Raw genomic sequence first — 21,356 nt, forward strand, 5'->3', positions numbered from 1 at the left:
GGTTAGTCATCTGCTCTCACCGCTAACCCCCCCCCCCCCTCCCCACCCCCCACCTCCAAACCCTTCAACCAAATTTTAAATTTAATTTTCTAAGTTTCGTTTGAAATTTAATTTTTGTTAAATTGCCACTTAAGGTCTGCTTCTATGATCACTTATTAGTTTCCATTGCATTTGCAAAGGAATATGAAAGAGAAACCAACACCAAAGAAATCTTTAAAGCTTGGATCAATAAAGAGTCTGGTGTCCTGCAATGACCATCATTGTCAAAAGCATTATGCAAGCCACATACTTTACACAATAAATCTAAACCCGGATAAGCAATCTAAGACACCGTCCCTAGAGATCTGTGTAACTGGATTCTGCAGGACAGATGTGTATCGGAATAAACCCACATAAGGGATTTTATCTGTCCAACAATTGATCAAAGCCAATAATGTTGGATAGAAAAAAAAACTTGTGGAGTGATCTCTTCAAATATTTTCCAAATTACAATGCACATTCTATTTGAGTTAACAACAAAATCTAGTAAAATTGCTTAATATTTTAAAAATCAGAATCCTTGATGAATTCTACAATCCTGTCAATCCATAGGCAAACCCACAGAGCACTCCTTGATTCTATTCTAATGCTTATATACACACCTTAACTCAGAAAATACTTATAAGCTCATGTTTCTAACTAACTCAATATTACATCTGGGTGGCATGGTGGCTCAGCGGTTAGCACTGCTACCTCACAATGCCAGGGACTCAGGTTCAATTTCTACCTCAGGCAACTGTCCGTATGGAGTTTGCACATTCTCCCAGTGTCTGTGTGGGTTTCCTCCCACAGGTCAGGTGAATTGGTTGTGCTAAATTGCCTGTAGTGTTTGGTGCATTAGTCAGTGGGGAATGGGTCTGGGTGAGTTGTTCTTTGGAGGGTTGGTGTGGACTTGTTAGGCTGAAGGGCCTGTTTCCACACTGTAGGGAGTCTAATTGTCAATATATTAGGGAAAACATTAACATAATAACTAGTGATTATCCATATTATAGTATTAACCAAACTTCAGGGAGACACAGATCTTCAAGCATGTGCCATGTTGACTACCTCCACAATTGCCTTTAGGTTGCTTTTAAGATATTGTTTGAGTGCTGCATGAAGAGGTAAAGCAGAGATCCTTAAATTTTGAGGATGGCCTGCCATTTACATTCTGCATTCCACAATTTGGCCTGTTGGAGGCGGTTTGGCATGTTTTTCCAACAGCTGCTCAAATGATCTGTAGGAACTTTGCTCCTGAAGATTACTATCTTGATTTTTCCAATTTGTAGAGATTAAAGTTCTTACAGGTAACAGACATAAAAGAAAGCTGAACATTGGGGAACAGCTTTGTAAGAGCTCAGTAGTTCCAGGACTAAAAGCATTGTTTTTAGTACTGTATAAAAGTTAGTCACTCACTATAAACAAAAATTAAACTTAGTCTCTAGATGTGCATCATTTTAAATTGGAATTTGTTTTTTAAATTGGAATTCTCAATGCTGCATAGATATTCAAAACATATTATATTTGATCATTTGCGGACTATTATCAGGATGAAATGCGCACTAAACTTCTGGTTGTCATAAAAGCCCACTAGTTTGTTAAGGAAATCTTTACCCAGTGCAGTTAGCTACATTTCTGGCATAAATTAAAGTTGGAGAGATTAAAACTTAACTGAAAGCTATAAGGTTAACCTGTGATAAACTATAGCTTAAGGAGTATATTGTGTTATGTCTCGCAGCAGCTATGTGAAATATCTTTAATGGATGAGCTCATGATTCTATTACTGTTTCATGGCAAGTGACCTAATGATATAAAAGCTTCAGTCTCTATCTTATTGAGGCTATGCTGCCTGAACTGCTGTGCTCTTCCAGCACCACTAATCCAGTATTTGATTTTCAGCATCTGCAGTCATTGTTTTTACCGCTATGGTTACCCAGTCCAGGGTTACAAGATTCCAATCCTATACTCCTGTGGTAGACTCTTCAATACCTAGCCAGCCATTCAGTTTTATTAAATGTTCAAGTGAACGCCTACCACCACCTGCATAGAGCAACCATGGATGGTTATTGCTCAGAGCTCAAAATACACAGGAACATGGGCAAATTTACCCAAAAGCGACTGAAGTGTCCAGGAAAATGCAATCATGGGGAGTGACCAATAAGAGAGAAATCAGCCCAATCTGTGAATTTTTTGAAATGCTTAAAGTTGTGGCCAGGTAAATGTTTCTGGACATTATTGTTTCTTCCAGAAGGCATCTAATAAAGTCTTTCATCACAGATTGCTAGCTAAAATTGAAGCTCATGGATTTGAAAGCAAATTATTGACTTGGCTAAGAAACTGGCTGCAGCAAACAACAGAGCAGGAATAATAGGCAAGTAGTAAAATAGACAGAAAAAAAGTGACTGATGATGTCCAGCATCTCTTAGGCCTCAATGTGTCCAAACTTTAAAGAGACAGCAATATTTAGAAATGGAAGTATAAGTTGTTCCAGAGCCTCATTTTAGGATACACAAGACAAATCACACCAGTAGGTTTCATTTGCCAGTTTTACTGGTTTGTCCTTCTGTGGCACAATCTTTTGTAATCACGCTGTATATGTAAAGAAAGAACCCCAAACAAAAACACAACAGACATACAGAATGTAATGCTACAACATGACTGGATCATCTGATGAAAGAATTACTGAGATTGCAAATGTAGCCCCTAAGAGCTAAACATCGCCACTAAAACAAAAATGGAGCACCTGAAAGCCAAAGTAGCCCAGGACAATATTTCAAAAGGAGCCCTACAGGGCAAATAAATTGAATCTTTTTCTTGTCAATGATGACCACATCGCAGAATTTTTATTTTAAAGTCACAGCTTTGTGTGCTCCATTATAGAAAGAGCATTAAAAGCTATAAGGACAGAATGCAGATTTACAAAGATTGCACTATTGGATAATTGGAAACAGGAAACTATTGTTGTGAAGAAATATGTTATTTATTAGGTCTATTTTCATTAAAGCAGAAAAGGCTAAAAGAAGATTAAATAAAGGTTATTAAGATCCTGAAGAACTTTGGTAGGACGAACAGTGAAAGATTATTTTGTCTGATCTGAAAGCCAGTTACAAGGAGCCTTCAATTAAAATCCTTATGAAATGAGTAAGGGCAACAGTTGGTGGAAATGTCTTTTACAAAGAGAATTGCAGGAGCAAAGCGTGCTTTGCCTCAGGGAATAGTTGAGAGAAGCCATTGTATGTTTCAAGAGTAAAGTGGAAAAGTATTTGAAGCAAAGGGGTATAGCAGGCCACAGGAAAGAGCAGACCAATGTGATTAGTTTTGCATTATTCTAGCGAAAGATCCGGCACAGTTACAGAAAGTCGAATGGCCTCCTTCTGTGCAAAAACTTCTAAAAGTTCTAAATGATTATATTGCCTTTCACATAATTCAAACTTAATGACCTTTAATCAATGAACAGACAGTATTCTTTTTGCTGCCCTCAAAACATCACTCAAAAGTACATAGAATCCCTTCATATAGTCTTAGACTTTGTATAAAGCGTCTCTTTCTTCAGTCATGTAATAAAAATTATTACAGTGGCAAGATCAGTCATCTGTTTTTGGCAATTCATGAAACATACTTTATTAGTGGAGAACCAAATTGCTCACAAAAGATATTCTAATAACATATGTGAAAAGTTAAACAAAGCTGAGGTTTGAGATCCTTAAAACAAGCAACTTTTAACCTTTAAACCAGATACTGTCTAACATAAGTAATATTGCAGGCAGTGACATTGGTCGATGGGCAAAACCACAAGCAATAAAACATTTTAAAAGACCTCAAGGGAAGCAATCCTCTAAACTGTTACACAGACATTCATTCAGGGTTAGTACTTTCATGTTTAACTCATTAAAATTAAAGTCAAAGGGAAATTATTTCTCTGCATCTGTAGACCTCAGTTTGTTTTTGTTACTTTATTTCAATTCCTCGAGAACTCTGGTTCTAATCTCACATGCAATTTGCACTCACCTCCTAGACTTCAGTTATTAACCTTGGATATAAGTATTAACAGCTATCAGTAAGAAATAAATTTACCTGAAGACTCCCACATTTAAACTCCTTGGCACTGTTGATGTGGCAACTACTGTGCCAGCTGCTGCAAGTTAGTGTTTCCTCTGACTTCATGTACTTCAACTCAGCCTTTCCACTAGGCTGCTGCTGTCCCTGCAATATCACTGACTGGTTAGCCTCCAAGTTGGTGCTGCCTTTAAAAGGTGCACATTTTGCACTGGCAACTCACTGAATTAACGCCACAGAAGGGCATGAGTCACACGTTAAATCTGTTACTCAAATGGATCACCCACCTGGACAATTACACAGCTGATTTATGCCAAAACCAGATATCTTTTTGTTTACTTAAAAATTAAGTGCGATTGATAGTTGGCAGATCATTAGGGAAAAAAAAGAGTACTTATTACCCAAATTTTGTGATTTGGAGATGCTGGTGTTGGACTGGAATGTACAAAGTTAAAATTCACACACAACACCAGGTTATAGTCCAACCAGTTTAATTGGAAGCACTAATTTTAGGAGCGCTGCTCCTTCATCAGGTGGTTGTGGAGTATAAGATTGTAAGACACAGAATTTATAGCAAACGTTTACAGTGTGATGTAACTAAAATTATACATTGTAAAAGACCTGGATTGTTTGTTAAGTCTCTCGTCTGTTAGAATGACCATGGTGGTTTCAGTTTTTTATATGTAAATCGCAAAACTATTTTTTAAAAGTTACATTCTCAAGCAAACTTTAACAACTGGTGTCTGTCAGCCCAGTTAATGTATTGAAGGTGTGAGCTCCCCTGTGTGATACTGTCTCTGCCACAATGTTTAGACTGATTTTAATTTCAGAACATCTCCTTACAACCCTGTCATGGTAGACGCTGCAAGATGTGTCAGAATGTGGACACGAATACCACCATTACCTGTGGAGACATCTCCCACCATATACATGGAAGGTACTCATGTGACTCAGCCAACGTTGTCTATCTCATACGCTGCAGGCAAGGATGCCCTGAGGCATGGTACATTGGGTGTTGTGTGATTTTTCAACTTAATTTTTAAAAATATTTATTTTACCATTCTACATAATCTACAAAGAAGTACATTAGATTAGATTCCCTACAGTATGGAAACAGGCCATTTGGCCCAACAAGTCCACACCGACCCGCCAAAGAGTAACCCAGCCAGACCCACTCCCCTACCCTAGATTTAACCCTGACTAATGCATCTAACACTAACGACAATTCAGCATGACCAATTCACCTAACCTGCACATCTTTGGATTATGGGAGGAAACCGGAGCACCTGAAGGAAACCCATGCAGACACGGGGAGAATGTGCAAACTCCACACAGACAGTCGCCTAAGGCGGGAATCAAACCCGGGTCCCTGGCACTGTGAGGCAGCAGTGCTAACCACTGAGCCACCGTGCTGCCCACAAATAGATTTTTTAAAAATGAAATATGCCTGATTATCTTGACATGCAAAATGTGTTTGCATTAATGAGCACCATGACAATAAGATATTGACGAATGAATTCAATTGGGAATACAGGAGGAAGCTCTTTATTGAGGGAGTGGGACTTGCTACCACAGGGAGACGTTGAGGTGAATAACATTGGTTTATTTAAAGTGAAGTTAGGTAAGCATAGGAGGGAGAATAGAGTATGTGGTAACAGAGATGCAAAACAGAAGTGGGAACTCAAAAGGAGCTTCCACATAAATTTGATGATGCTTTATTTATTAATATTCTACTGGATCAGTTTGCTTTAAAAGAACAAAGGAGTCTCTTATCTTGAAAGATAACCATTATGGTTTATGTTATAAATTCACACAAATATGGTGAACTAGGATACATTAATGCAAACACTTTCATGTCAATACAAAGTAATTAGGTGTCCATCAATGTAAAGCATAGTAGCATAATTTGGCAGTCAGATCCCAACCTGGTTTCTAAATGCATTAAAACAAAGCAATTAAACAGCTTTCTAATCAGTTGATGTGCATTGCTTCACATTTGCACCAGTTTCAAAGTGATCCATTGAACTTATTGGGCACTTGTAAGTTTTACGTGGACTTTATTCAATGTGAGGATAAAACAGACATTATTGCCTGTTAAATATTAGGTGCCAGAAGAACACAGTTCCATGCATGAAACAAAGCATGTATTTGCTGGTCATCATTAAGGTGTCTTTGAGAACGTTGGTGCGAGACCAATCTACAACATGCCAATAGTTTACTTTTTGGGAGACAGACCATTAGACATAAGTTTCAGGTGTACAGAAGAGCTGATGAACCAAAACCTTATTTAATTCATTAGATGTAAGATCTTCATTATAAAATTAGTTGAGCATTCACATTTACTGTTTCATTCCAAAATTGATTTGGTGCACACTTTCCCATGTTAGTCAAATAATGAAGCGAGTGGTAGACTGAGTCATACCAAGAGATTAATGATAAATTGGAAATGGATGGTGGTAGTATAAGTTCTGTAAATCGGAATTGGTTTATTCAGATTTGCAATTGATGTTTAAAATCATTAATTTTGCCCACTAGTCATCGCATACTTATTTACACGAGTGCTAATTTATTGGAATTTGTGACAAGCTATAAAGGGTAGTCTCATGGTCAGTTCATCTGTTTTTGTTTCTGACTATCCTGCCCCCTTTCTCTCTGTGAACTCCAATCTGTGAGCCACCCACACCACTTACCTTTGTTCTAGATCCACTAGGATCTGGGACATCCATAGGTTCATCATTGGCAGCAGTCATAGTCTGTCTAATTTTTATTAAATTAGGTGAAAATTGAGTGTGTTTGCTGAATTGTAGATAATCTATTCCACCTCTAATTTTAACTTTATTAACTTAGAGTTTCATTCATTGTATTCTTTAAATGAATGCACAATATTATTCAATAATACATTCATACATATGCAAAAGCAACAGAACACAAGTTCAAACTCAATACAATTAGTTCCTGATCTTGATCAAAATAGTCCAAACATTTTCACAAAAATGAGAGGAATAAAATAAAAAAAGAATGAAACATTCTGACTATGGCAAAAGAAAATCTAAATTTAGCTTGGTGACAGTTCTTTTAATTCAATCACAAAATTAAGGAACTTTGGAAACACAAATAGTTCCAAATCATGTTCCCAACTTATGAAAGTACCAACTTGGCAAAGATATAATCAGTTTGGTCTCTGCATGGGCTCAGGAGTCAAGGAAAACACAAAAACACATGAGTTGTGTTCAGTATGGGTATCAGTGACATCAGCTTTGAATTCAGCTGGTGGTTATACTGGTTCATCACATTAATCAATTATTTAAGATTATTCAAAGTCATCTGGTGGAATCTTCTGTGTCTGGCTGTGATGAGATGACAAGATAGGAAGAGCATTTAATTATGTGGTGTGGTGGTGTATCTAAAACCACCGCCTTCCTGCCTCCACTGGAGACCTTAAGACACAGGGGCAGAAATTAGGCCATTTAGCCAAATCGAGATTAGCGTGGTGCGGGAAAAGCATAGCAGGTCAGGCAGCATCTGAGTATCAGGAAAATCGACGTTTCGGGCAAAAGCCCTTCATCAGGAATACCTCTGTTCCTGATGAGGGGCTTTCGCCTGAAACGTCGATATTCCTGCTCCTCGGATGCTGCCTGACCTGCTATGCTTTTCCAGCACCACACTAACCTAGACTCTGGTTTGCAGCATCTGCAGTCCTTGTTTTTACCCATTTAGCCAATTGGGTCTGCTCTGCTATTCAATCATGGCTGATATGTTTCTCAACCTCATTCTCCTCCTTTTATCCACGTAACCCTTGATCCTCTTGACACTCAAGAACCTATCTATCTCAATCTTAAATACACTCAATGACCTGGTCTCCACAGCCTTCTGTGGCAATGAATTCCATAGATTTACCACTCACTGGCTGAAGAAGTTTCTTCTTATCTCCCTTCTAAACAGTCTTCCCCTTACTCCAAGGCTGTGCCCTCGGGTCCTGGTCTCTCCAACCAATGGAAAAGTCTTCCCAACATCCTCTCTGTCCAGACCATTCAGTATTCTGTATGTTTCAAACAGATCTTTCCTCATCCTTCTAAACTCCATCGAGAATGGACTCAGATTCCACAAATGTTCCTCATATGTTAAGCTTTTCATTCCTGCGACCAATCTTGTGAATCTCCTTTGAACACGCTCCAGGACATCCTTCCTAAGATATGGGACCCAAAACTGCGCACAATACTCCAAATTATACAGCCTCAGAAATTTTTATATTCAAGTCCTCTCAAAATAAATGCCATCATTGTATTTGTCTTCCTAACTACTGACGCAACCTGAAAAAACTTACCTTGAAAGAATGCTGGACTAGAACTCCCAAGTATCTTTGCACTTCAGACTTCTGTATTTTCTCCCCATTTAGAAAATAGCCCATGCCTCTATTCTTCCTATCAAAGTGCATGACCTCACACTTTCCCACGTTATACTTCATCAGCCACTTCTTTGCCGACTCTCCTAACCTGTCCAAATTCTTCTGCAGCCTCCTGTCTCCTCATGGCTACCTGTCTCTCTCTTCCTATCTTTGTATTGTCTGCAAAATTATAGGTCAATCAGCTTAACCTCGGTTGTTGGTAAAATTCTAGAGTCCATCATTAAGGATGAGGTTTCTAAATTCTTGGAAGAGCAGAGTCTGATTAGAACAAGTCAACATGGATTTAGTAAAGGGAGGTCATGCCTGACAAACCTGTTGGAATTTTTTGAAGAGGTAACAAGTAGGTTAGACCAGGGAAACCCAGTGGATGTGGTCTATCTAGACTTTCAAAAGGCCTTTGATAAGGTGCCACACGGGAGGCTGCTGAGCAAGGTGAGGGCCCATGGTGTTCGAGGTGAGCTGCTGGGATGGATTGAGGATTGGCTGTCTAACAGAAGGCAGAGAGTTGGGATAAAAGGTTCTTTTTCAGAATGGCAGCCGGTGACGAGCGGTGTCCCGCAGGGTTCGGTGCTGGGGCCACAGCTGTTCGCATTATATATTAATGATTTGGATGAGGGAACCGGGGGCATTCTAGCGAAGTTTGCCGATGATACGAAGTTAGGTGGACAGGCAGGTAGTACTAAGGAAGTGGGGAGGCTACAGAAGGATCTAGACAGGTTGGGAGAGTGGTCCAGGAAATGGCTGATGGAATTTAACGTGAGCAAGTGCAAGGTCTTGCACTTTGGCAAAAAGAATAAAAGCATGGACTACTTTCTAAATGGTGAGAAAATTAATAAAGCCAAAGCACAAAGGGATCTGGGAGTGCTAGTCGAGGATTCTCTAAAGGTAAACATGCAGGTTGAGTCTGTGATTAAGAAAGCGAATGCAATGTTGTCTCTTATCTCAAGAGGGTTGGAATATAAAAGCCGAGATGTACTACTAAGACTTTATAAAGCTCTGGTTAGGCCCCATTTGGAGTACTGTGTCCAGTTTTGGTCCCCACACCTCAGGAAGGACATACTGGCACTGGAACGTGTCCAGCGGAGATTCACACGGATGATCCCTGGAATGACAGATCTAGCATATGAGGAACGGCTGAGGATACTGGGATTGTATTCGTTGGAGTTTAGAAGATTAAGGGGAGATCTAATAGAGACGTACAAAATAATATATGGCTTTGAAAAGGTGGATGCTAGGAAATTGTTTCTGTTAGGCGAGGAGACTAGGACCTGTGGACACAGCCTTAGAATTAGAGGGGGTCATTTCAGAACAGAAATGCGGAAACATTTCTTCAGCCAGAGAGTGGTGGGCCTGTGGAATTCATTGCCACGGAGTGCAGTGGAAGCCGGGACGCTAAATGTCTTCAAGGCCGAGATTGATAGATTCTTGTTGTCTAGAGGAATTAAGGGCTACGGGGAGAATGCTGGTAAGTGGAGCTGAAATGCGCATCAGCCATGATTGAATGGCGGAGTGGACTCGATGGGCCGAATGGCCTTACTTCCACTCCTATGTCTTATGGTCTTAAAATTAGCCAGAATGCCCTCAGTTAGTTCATCTAGATCGTTAACGTATAAAGTGAAAAGTTGGGGTCCCAATACTAGGCCTTGTGGAACACCACTTGGCACCAACTGCCATCCTGAGAAGGACCCGTTTATCCACACACTGCTTTCTGCCGGACAGCCAAGCTTCTATCCACGCTAGCGTCCTTGCCTCTAACACCATAGGCATTGATCCTACTCACTAGCTTCCTGCACGCAAGCTGTCAAAGGCCTTCTTGAAATCCAGGTAGATAACATCCATTGGCTCTCCTTGGTCTAACCTGCTCATTACTGAGAGTCATAGAGATGTACAGCATGTAAACATAGCCTTCAGTCTAACTAGTGCATGCCGACCAGATATCTCAACCTAATCTAGTTCCATTTGCCAGCATCTGGTCCATATCTGTCTAAAACCTTCCTAATCATATACCCATCCAGATGCCTGTTAAATATTGCAATTGTACTAGCCTCCACCACTTCCTCTAGCAGCTCATTCCATGCACGCACCACCCTCTGGATGAAAACATTGCCCCTTAGGTCCCTTTTATATCTTTCTACTCCCAATCTAAACCTATGCCCTCTAGTTCTGGACTTCCCCCATCCCATGGAAAAGACTTTGTCTATTTATCTTATCCATGTCCCTCATGATTTTATAAACCTCTATGAGGCCACCCCTCAGCCTTCGATGCTCCAGGGAAAACAGCCCAGCCTATTCAGCCTCTCCCTATTTATCCGTTTCCAGGCCATTTAGTTTTACTAGCACCTTCTTAGTGATGGCCACCTTACTCAGATCTGCCCCCTCACTCTCTTGACCTTTTGGGATGTTACTTGTGTCTTCCACCATGAAGACTGACGCACAGTAATTATTCAGTTCCTCAGCCATTTCCTTGTTCCCCACTACTATTTTCCAGTGTCATTTTCCAGTGGCCCAATGTCCACTTTTGCCTCTCTTTTCCCCTTGATATACCTAAAGAAACTCTTGCAGTCTTCCTTTGTATTACTTGCTAGCTTACCCTCATGTTTGATCTTCTCCCTCCTTATTTTTTTTGTTACCTTCTGTTGGTCTTTGTAAGTTTCCCAATCCTCTGGTCTCCCACTGTCCTTCGCCACATTATAGGCTTTCTGCTTTGCTTTTGTAATGGATCAGGCCTGACCCCTTCAAAGCATTTCAAGAAAGTAGCCCAGACCGTAACCTGGCGAGTTGTTTTAAACAAGTATATAGTGGATATTCCAGGAGGGATGCAGCTGGCCCAACCACTTAACTTCAAACTTAACCACTTCAAACAAGACAGAATTTAACTACAAGATTACTGAATGGAACACAAACAAAAGAGAACAGAATACAGAATAACTTAACCTAATCGAAAACCCAACAGGTTATCGCAACTTAATGATGCTGTTTCAAATACTTGCAACAATCCCCATATACATTCTTTGGCAAAAAAGGAAAAAAATCAAATACAGGGTCTTACAGGAGAGGGAGAGATGGCAGAGGGATTCACCATGGAACAGCTTCTTCCTTGGAGCTGTTTCTTGGACCAGCCGCCTCAAACTGACTGACTGCCTGCTTTTAGTGAACAGCCAGATTGCTAAAAATCAAACCAAACCAGAGAAAAGCTGAGCTGGAAGAACTGGCCACTCCCCTTTCATTGCACGAGTTTTGTTTTAAACTTGAAAGCTTTTTGCCTGAGGCAGTATCTGTTAGCTATAATCAAACTGGGCCTGAAACCCTTCAAACATAGACTTATCAGAATTGCCGCTTTTATGACCTTGCTGAGAAAAAAAGCCAAGGACAACATAATCTTGTTAAAGGAGCAACATCGTCACAGCTTTTATGTTATCCCTGACTTGCCTCATCAGCCATGGTTGCCTCATCCTCCCTGTACCATGTTTCTTTTCCCTTGGGATGTATTTCTGCTATGTCTGCTGAATTATTCCCAGAAACCCCTGCCATTGTTGTTCTTGTCTTTCCTGCTAGGCTCCTCTCCCAGTCAATTCTACCCAGCTCCTCCCTCATGCCCCTGTACTTGCTTTTATTCAGCTGTAATACCGTTACCTATGATTCTATTTTCACCCTCTCAAATTGCAGATCAATCATATTGTGATCACTGCCGCCTTAGGGTTCCTTCACCTTAAGTTCACTTCTCAACTCTACCTCATTGCACAACACTAAATCTAGTATTGCTTGTCCCTTAGTGGGCTCCACCACAAGCAGCTCCAAAAAGCCATCTCATAGACATTCCTCAAAATCCCTTTCTTGCAATCCAATACAAATCTGATTTTCCCTGTCCACTTGCGTATTGAAATCCCCCATGATCACTGTAACTTTGCCATTTCTACACACCTTTTCTATCTCCTGGTGTATCTTGCGCCCCAGCTCCTGAGTACGGTTGGAGGCCTGTACATAACTCCATCTATGGCTTTTTGACCTTTGCGGATCCTCAATTCTATCCACACAGATTCTACACCATCTGACCCTACTTTGTTTCTTACTATTGATTTAACTTTATTTCTTAGTAACAAGGCAACCCCACCCCCTCTGCTCACCTGCCTATCTTTTCGATAGGATGTATCAACTTGAATATTCAGCTCCCAACCCTGGATTCTGGGTTCTAAGGCCCATGGTTAATCTTCCTGCCCTACCATCAGCTGAAGCCCATAAGTGGCCAATTAAGGACAACTTAAGACCCTTTGACAACTGCCATTGGGAATAATGGAGCAACAGGTGGCTCTACCACCATTCAGTGTTCCTTATAGCTTCCGTCTTAAAGGCAGTTTGTCACCTCAGGCAATGGTGGGTAAGGCCCTCGATCAAAGGCAATCTCTGCTTGAGGGACTGTCCATCAAGTAGAGGGTGCCTGCTGATTGCAGTCTCCCTCCATCCTTGCTTCTGACTATCCTGCTCTCTCTCTCTCTCTCTGTCTGTCAACTCCTGACAGTAAGCCACCCACATCACTTATCTTTGTTCTAGATCCACTAAGATCTGGGGCATCCCATAGGTTCCTCTTTGACAGTAGCCACAGTCTCCTCACAGGTGCTGATGAGTGCAAGACCTCCTGGCTTCTTATTGGTTGGTAGCTGGGAGGGACGTCTTGTCCTGGGGACCAGTTATAGGGGAAAGCCTACCGTTGGCTTCTCCACTGCCTAAACAACTTATGGCTTAGTGAGCCTTGGTACAGACAGCATAGCTCTCCCACTGAATCTACAACGAGCAAGTGAGACCCTCGTGCCTCAAGAGGACTCTGCCATTGAACTTTTGCAAAGATACATCAGACTATTGCCTCCCAACTTTGATTAGCTGATATAGAAAGTAATAGCTATGTTACCTACAATGTAGTTGATTAATATAGAGACAATGAACATCATAGTCATTGGAAGGACATAATTGGGCACAATTGACAATCTGGGCACAAATTATGCTTAAAATCATGTTAGTTTGTAAAGTATAAATTTTGCCAAAGATTCTGGTGAAACTGAGATATTTATCACCAAAAACAAACTCTTTCATGAGCTAATCCACTTGCACAGTATTTTGGAAGATAATTGTCCATTTTCTTGCATGACAAGATATTCATTGGTGCATTTAAGAATGACAAGCAGGCTCAGTCTTATTAATATAACAGAACAAATAAGCGTTTTTAACAAGTGTCTAGCCTCCCCCGTGAATAAGTTAATTTTAAATAACTGCAAATTACTTCAATAAAACTGATCAGAAACATTCATCAGTTTTATTAGCATTGAGTGGTCAACTTGTTGGTAAATTAAGCATACCACCCTCTATGCCTGGGTGTCCTTATGGTTAACAATTAAACCTGGAGTGACTTTATGAGCCTCCTCCTAGGCTCACAATGGTCTGCTTAATAGCAGTTCATCATGGTGATTAATTCAATTTCGGGGCAGGGCCATTATCTGGTGAGGAAGGACTTCCCGCCCAATGTTTTCTTTAAAATTAGCCGAGAGTTTGCAGAAACTAGATCTTTGCTGGATTAAATTGGTGTCTGAAATTCTACAATCTTTTGCAATAATTAGGCTATGTTTGGATGTTCTGTGCTGAAGAAAACTAGCATAAGCCAGGGGAAAATCCAGTCAAGATCTTGTATAAATACGTACATATCATTGGTTATTTGATTATTCATCTACTAATCAATAAATTCATTTAACAGCTGCAGCCTGAAATTATGCTCTGCTACCTTTCAAGTAGATTCAGTTGGGAAACAAAAAAAAGAAAACGTTTTCTGTTCATTATCCTGAACAACATTGTAAATTCTTACCTAACATTACAGTCAATAAAGGCACTTGAGGATAGAATAATGTGAAAATTTACCCAAAAGGGTGATCTAAAATAAAGCTGGCAAAATGTCTGCAACAAGATGGACAGGTAAGACCCAAAACATAACATTTATATCTCATCAGAGGTCACAGGATAATGATAAAAAGGAAGAATACTGGCTGGGCACAAGGTTTGTTGTAGATCTCTTATAATCTCTCATATAAGCTTAAAATGGACAGATCATATCTGATATAGCAATATACTACTAGTGTTTCAAATAATGGTGAATTGTTTGCCCTAAACCAATAATTATCAATTAATGTCTCTTTAACATCACAAATTAAATATTTATTTTAATAGTATACTATTCTCTGTTTTTAACTATCAAACACTCTAATAACTAGGTACAATGTTTACTTGAAATAAAGGGAATACCGGAAAAGGCTCAGAAATTCAGCAGCTTCTGTAAAGAGAGTCAATATTTCGAAAACAGCCTTCCACCTTTATCTCCTTGATCTCGCCTAATAATCTTCAACTATTCTTCCCCTGGAGCTAAATCTTTCTCTATGATAAAGTCCAGCCCTTCTGCAAAGACAAAGTACTCATGACATAACACAAATTATAACATGAAAGAAGAGAAACAAAGTTTAAGATCATAATAATTGCGATCTTTATAATGAAGGTTGGTCTACACTGTCATGTTGCATAGTCATCAGTTGTTTCACATATGCTTTCGCTTGCTATTTTCTACTATCTTCCTAGCATCACTCTGGTTTACAGCTGTTTTCTGGCACCTTCGTTCTTCATGTGCCAGGAAATATCAAGAAGTTGGTTAAACAAGAAATTGGAATTATCATAATGCTAAATTCTGTCCTCATAAAGTACATAAGTAAACAGATGCATGCACACTCATTTTGAAAATCTCCAAATACAATTAATACCTGAAGGAATGGGCTGCCCATTTTAGTTGTTCTCTTTCACTGGCAGAGAGGATCTTCTCTCAGATCCCTCTTTTTTTTAGCCTTTCAGTGAGATGCCATTTTCACACAAGTAATGGCGAAATCGCACATTGTGAGACGGGAACATTTTGGATAGTAACATGTAACTATACTGCTGCTGGAATTTGTGATATTTAAAGTGTCATGAGCCTGACTGACATCAAAATCTGGCCCATTATATATTAATTCATGTTTATCTTGCCAATGGAGGCTATGCACATAGAAACAAAGTTTATCCTGTTGTCACATGTGACTCTATTAGACCAATCCCATTTTTAAAAATGAATTCACAGGAAGGCATAATTATTAGTGACAGGAGTAAGATTTCAAAGGGATCTGAGGGGCAACTTTTTCCACACAGAGGGTGCTCCTTATGTGGAATAAACAGCCAGAGGAAGTAGTAGATGCAAGTACAGTTATAGCATTTAAAAGGTATTTGAACAGCTACATGAATGGAAAAGGTTTCGAGGGACAAGTGCTAAACGCAGGCAAATGGGACCAGTTTAGTTGGGGAAAATCTGGTTAGCATGGGTACGTCGGACTGAAGCGTACTGTATACTCCTTGACTATAACAATGACTATGAATATGGACGCCATTGGCTAGGTCATTTACTGTCCATCCCTAATTGCCCAGATGGGGGCAGTAAAGAGTTGGGTATAGAGGTTAGACCAGATAAGGATGGTTGGTTTCTCCAGAGAGCATTAATAAACCAGATGCCTTTTTCCCGACAACCAATATCATCATCGCTAATTCCAAATTTTATTTTTATAAATGAACTACATGGATTCAAACCCACGCCCCAGAACATTGTCTTGGTCTCCAGATAAATAGTTTAGCAATAACACCACTAAGCCATTCCTCCGCCATTATATACTGATAACGTTTCCAGTTACTAATTTCAGGATAATCACTGTATTCCATCCACCTTATTCTGCAATGTTATTTCATGAACAATAATGCATCCGGGACAACCGAACCCAAGGCGAGAAGTCCACTTGCAAGTAACACCTTAAGGATGCTTCAATGGCTGTTTCTAATGATCTAGTCGTCCCGAGTGGAGGGGGGAGTGTTACTGCCAGGAATTGTAGCTGAGATTTAGCATCTTATCACACGTGCTCACTCCCAAAGGAATATACATTCACCTAGGCAACGGGACAGCGAAAAATTGAGCAGCTGTCTGATTTGCACTTGTCCATGGGACTCAGATGGCAATTAAAATACCCAAAATATGAACGCTGCACAATTATTAAATCAAATGGGGTGAACATTTTTCCAAAAGAAAAAAAAAGATATGGCAAACATGTTTTACACAGTCGCGAAAAAACAGGCAATGAGATATACATTGCAAACTGTATTTCGATCATCAGACGAAAGCAGGTGAAAAGGAAAGGCGAGAGGTACACATTCGCACAGATTTTTTAAAAAGGGTCAGTTTAAAGATTGTTTAACCCGGTTACAACGCGATCAATAACGAAAATGTCAGAGATGGTAATTTTACCGTAGCATTTCAATCCCCTTTCCTACTCCACTCTAAGATACCTAGAAGCTCGCAGCTTTCATTAAAAGGCCTACATCTAACACTAATAAAGGTAACGACTGCATATTTCTGGGACTATATATTAACACATTTCCACCTGTAAATCCGAGGGGGAGGGTGAAGTGTTTAAAAATAACCTGCTAATAATTACTGGAATTAATCAGTTTGTGTTATATACACAGTAATACCTATCAGCGATTGTATATTTCAGTGGGATACAACAGGCAATTATTTCAGCATCCTCCTATTGTGGAGACCAGATCATTAAGCTGAGAGCAAGCACACGGTTCTTCAGGTACAATGACAACAGGCCGCCCCTGTGTCATCTCTCAGTTAGAGACTGACACTTGCAGCTTTGTTTTAGCTACAATATGATAGTACAGCGTCTGTGGTTAAATCACTCACCGTTGCGTTCTCAGTTATGTATTTCCATGGAGGCAAATCATTGCTCATGGTCCAGTTCGTCGGAGACAGGGTTATTTTATCCTCCTACAATACAACAAAAGAAAAAATAGCATCTTACGGTCGGATATATGGAGGGTTTTATTGCAGCTAGGCGCCTGGCAATAATGTTTCTTTTGCTATCCCTAATAATCAGCGTTAAATCTCCAATAAGGAGGTGAGCTCAACTCGACAGGAAGCAACCGAAGGTATTAATGCAGAACAGAAAAGTTCCCTCAGTTGGCAAGGGGCATTGAACGAAGCAGAAACTGGGAGAAACGCATCATTTCACAATGTACTCACTTGTTGTGTAACAGAATATGACAGCGCCTCTTTCCGGATTTATTCATACTAAATGGCAAAGGAATAGCTGGCGGGGAGAGGTTGGCGGGTCCAGTCTTCCCCTAACCCAAGGCTGCAAAGAAAAGAGGGATCTGAGAGAGAGCAAAGCGACTGCACAAGGACCAAGCGGAGGGATCGCCCATGGAACAGGAATCTCCCTCTCTCCCCAGCCCTCCCCAGATCAGCTTCCACGCAGGCACCTCCTCCCCTTGTTCAGCTTCTTTCTGCCCGGGCGACGCTGGGGCTGGCCTTACACTCTCTGGTAAGCGCCATTGGCTTCAAAGTTAGTGCTTTTTTTTTGCTTTCAACTGGGCATGAGCTGTCCACCTTCAAGGGGCCTCGACCCTTGGCCCCCTCCCACCCACCCCCAGGCAGATCTCTCTCTCTCTCTCTCTCTGAGCTGGGCTGAAGGGGAATGCTCGGACCGCTGCCACATGTGCCAGGTTACCAGACAGCAATTTCCTCGCGGCTCCTGCCAATCTCTCAGGGCTGCATTGTTCAGCTGGGCAGTTGCCCGGATAGGTTACAACTGAAAGCGCCATTTATCCCCTCTTCTGTGCACAACAGCAGATGGAGCCCCCGTTCAGTCTAGCCTGATATTTCCTCCTCGATTCGTAGATATAAAAGAATTATAAATTGCACTTCCGTCCTTACAATGATGCCAAAGCAAAAGATTGGTGAAAGAACGGTCGCCATGAATATTATGCTCGCAGGTGAGTTTCGATGCTAAATACTGGAGTGCAAGAGAAAAAATAGATTTTAACATTTCAGGTATAGGTCTTTGTCTTTTGTTTTGCTGGTGACAGATCTCATAGCATCACAGAAGGCCGGCTCTGAAACAGCAAGCTTTTTTAAAAAATGTCCATATTCGACATTTTTGCCCGTTTTATTTCAGATTTCTAACATTTGCAAATTTTTTTTCCCCCCCGAGGGTCCACGCATATACAAAAGCCTATTTGTGCGCACTCGCATTGGGTTGGGTTTTTGAGAATGCGTTTCATTCATTTGTGAGTCTTGGCTATATTGGCCGTGGAAATTGGAAACGGAAGAGGATTATGCTGTTTTCCCCAGCTGAACCCTTTCCATGCACCGAGTGTATTTGCCAATTTAGTGCGGGAATGAATCACTTCCATTGTGGAGACTGGTGAAACAAACACTCTTAGATTGCACACTTCAAGTGACACACTGCCACAGAAATCCACATTTCTTGCCTGTATAGGCTCAGTCGTGTCATGTGACCTTATCCTAGGCTGGAGCATCCATCGAGTATTCCGCACAACAGGACAGAACGCAGACAAGATTATTCCCACACCCAGACAACAGACTTGAAGCATTTTCCTGTATATACATATCAGGTTAAGCAATCACATTTCCGATTCCATAACACAGTAATTATCAGGACTACATTCATGTCCTCAGGTAAGATAGAATCCATAGAATCTCTACAGTGTGGTAGCAGGCCATTTGGCCCATCAGATCCACACTGACCCTCTGGAAAGCAACCTAACCAGACCTACCCTATCCCTATAACACTGCATTTCCCATTGCTAGCCTGCATAACCCTGGACACCACAGCCAATCCTAGCCTGCACACCTTTGGACTGTGGGAGGAAAGCAGAGCACCCGGAGGAAACTCACACAGACACAGGGAGAATGTGCAAACTCCACCCAGACAGTTGCCCGAGATAGAAATCCACATTTCTTGGATAGAACAGAGGCTGAAGCTCTGGCACTCGGAGGTGGCAGTGCTGACCACTGAGCCATTGTGTCACTCTTACCCACCAGCTCCTTAGTTCTTGTTTTTGCAAATAAAAATTATAAATGAGGATATTTGCAGATACAGACTCCATTAATAATTTTAGGTTTTCGTTAGGTTTTCTCCATTGTTACCTTCAATAGAAGCATGAAGACTTTTTGATTATTAGATCTCATCATTTGAAAGACAAAGTAATCAAAGAATTTGAAATTAATCCTCTTTATGATTAGATTAGGTCCCCTACAGTGTGGAAACAGGCTCTTCGGCCTAACTAGTCCACACCGAACCTCTGAAGGGTAACTCACCCAGTCCCATTTACCCCTGACTAACGCACCTAACACCATGGGCAACTTAGCATGGCCAATTCACCTGACCTGCACATCTTTGGACTATGGAAGGAAACCCAGAGCACCCAGAGGAAACCCACACAGATACGGGGAGAATGTGCAAACTCCACACAGACGGTCGCCCGAGGCTGGAATCGAACCTGGGTCCCTGGTGCTGTGAGGTAGCAGTGCTAACCACTGAGCCATCGTGCTGCCATTATGTTGCCCATTTTCCATTTTGTAGGAACCATGAACACTTGGAAAGATGACAATTGAGAAATAGTCTATTAGCCACTTGCTTTTTTAACAAGTCTGGTTTTAGTTAAATAAAGTAGTACTGGAGAAAGTAGGTCTGCCAGCATCTATGAAGAGAAGACAGTTAATGTATTCATCAATCCCTGATGAAAGACTTTTGCCCAAAACATTGATTCTCCTGCTCCTCGGATGCTGCCTGACTGCTGTGCTTTTCCAGCACCACACTCTCAACTCTAATCTCCAGCATCTGCAACATATCCAGTCCAGTCACCCATCTTCAAACCTGTTGAGTTTCTCCAGCAATATCTGTTTTTGTTTGTTTCAGACCTCAAGCATCGACTGTTCTTGGTTTTACCTGAATTTTTTTTTCCCATTTTCCATTGGCATTGTTGCTTGAATATATAAAATATTGGATTTGAAACTGGGCAAATGAGAAGTCTTTTAGTTTAGAAACTCCAATGTTAGTAGTGGAGGCTAAAAATATACACGCCTTACATAAACAACAAAGCAAACATTAAAAGAGAAAAAAAATGCTTTGTAGCAGAGACAGAATTTGAAGGTTGAAAGTTATCCTCTTGTTTAATTCATCTATCCATCCCTCAATGTTTTTGTGCACATCGTTCTACAGAGAAGAGATAAACGTTTTCAGTCTATAGAAATTTCTTCCTTAAAAGATGATGGAAGCTGAGTCCTTAAATATTTTTAAAAGAGAGAGGTGAATAAATAATTAAGGGAGTGATTGTTATCAGAGGTAGCTGGGAATGTGGATTTGAGCTTACAATCAGAACAAAGAACAAAAAAAAAATTTACAGCCTTCGGCCTTCCAAGCCTGAGCCGATCCAAATCCACTGTCTAAACCTATCACCCAATTCCTCAGCATCTGTATCCTTGCTCCCACCTACTCATGCATTTGTCCAGACACACGTTAAATGAATCTACCATACTGTCTCTACTACCTCTGCTGGCAATGTATTCCAGGCACCTACCACCCTCTATGTAAAGTACTTCCTGCGTGTATCCCCCTTAGACTTTTCACCTCTCATCTTGAACACATGACCTCATTATTGAATTCTTCATCCTGGAAAAAAGCTTATCTCTCTCCACCCTGTCTATACCTTTCATGATTTTGTAGACCTCAATGAGGTCCCCCTCAACCTTTTTTCTAATGAAAACAATCCTAGCCTACTCAACCTCTCTTCATACCTAGCACCTTCCATACCAGGTAACATCCTCGTAAACCTTCTCTGCACCCTGTCCAAAGCGTCCACATCTGTTTGGTAATGTGTCATCCAGACTGTACACAGTATTCTAAATTCAGCCGAACCAAATCTTTAACATGACCTGCCAGCTCTTAGACTCAATATCCTGTCCAAT

General features: G+C 40.8%; 1 protein-coding gene across 7 annotated transcripts in view; it reads right to left on the bottom strand.

Moving 5' to 3' along the window:
- cbarpb (CACN subunit beta associated regulatory protein b) overlaps positions 1 to 21,356 on the bottom strand; it is a 199,607-nt gene that overhangs the window by 152,285 nt on the left and 25,966 nt on the right. For 5 of the 7 annotated variants that reach the window (XM_072594166.1, XM_072594162.1, XM_072594163.1 and 2 more), the window contains one exon: positions 17,268 to 17,351. In XM_072594166.1, the coding sequence (XP_072450267.1) occupies positions 17,268 to 17,351 (84 nt within the window). Of the gene's footprint in view, positions 1 to 17,267; positions 17,352 to 17,606; positions 17,981 to 18,093; positions 18,116 to 21,356 lie in introns of those variants that run through there. The other 2 variants (XM_072594168.1, XM_072594167.1) reach the window with 2 other exon arrangements.

The sequence above is a fragment of the Chiloscyllium punctatum genome, chromosome 24, assembly GCF_047496795.1.
Source record: "Chiloscyllium punctatum isolate Juve2018m chromosome 24, sChiPun1.3, whole genome shotgun sequence".
Classification (NCBI taxonomy): Eukaryota; Metazoa; Chordata; class Chondrichthyes; order Orectolobiformes; family Hemiscylliidae; genus Chiloscyllium; species Chiloscyllium punctatum.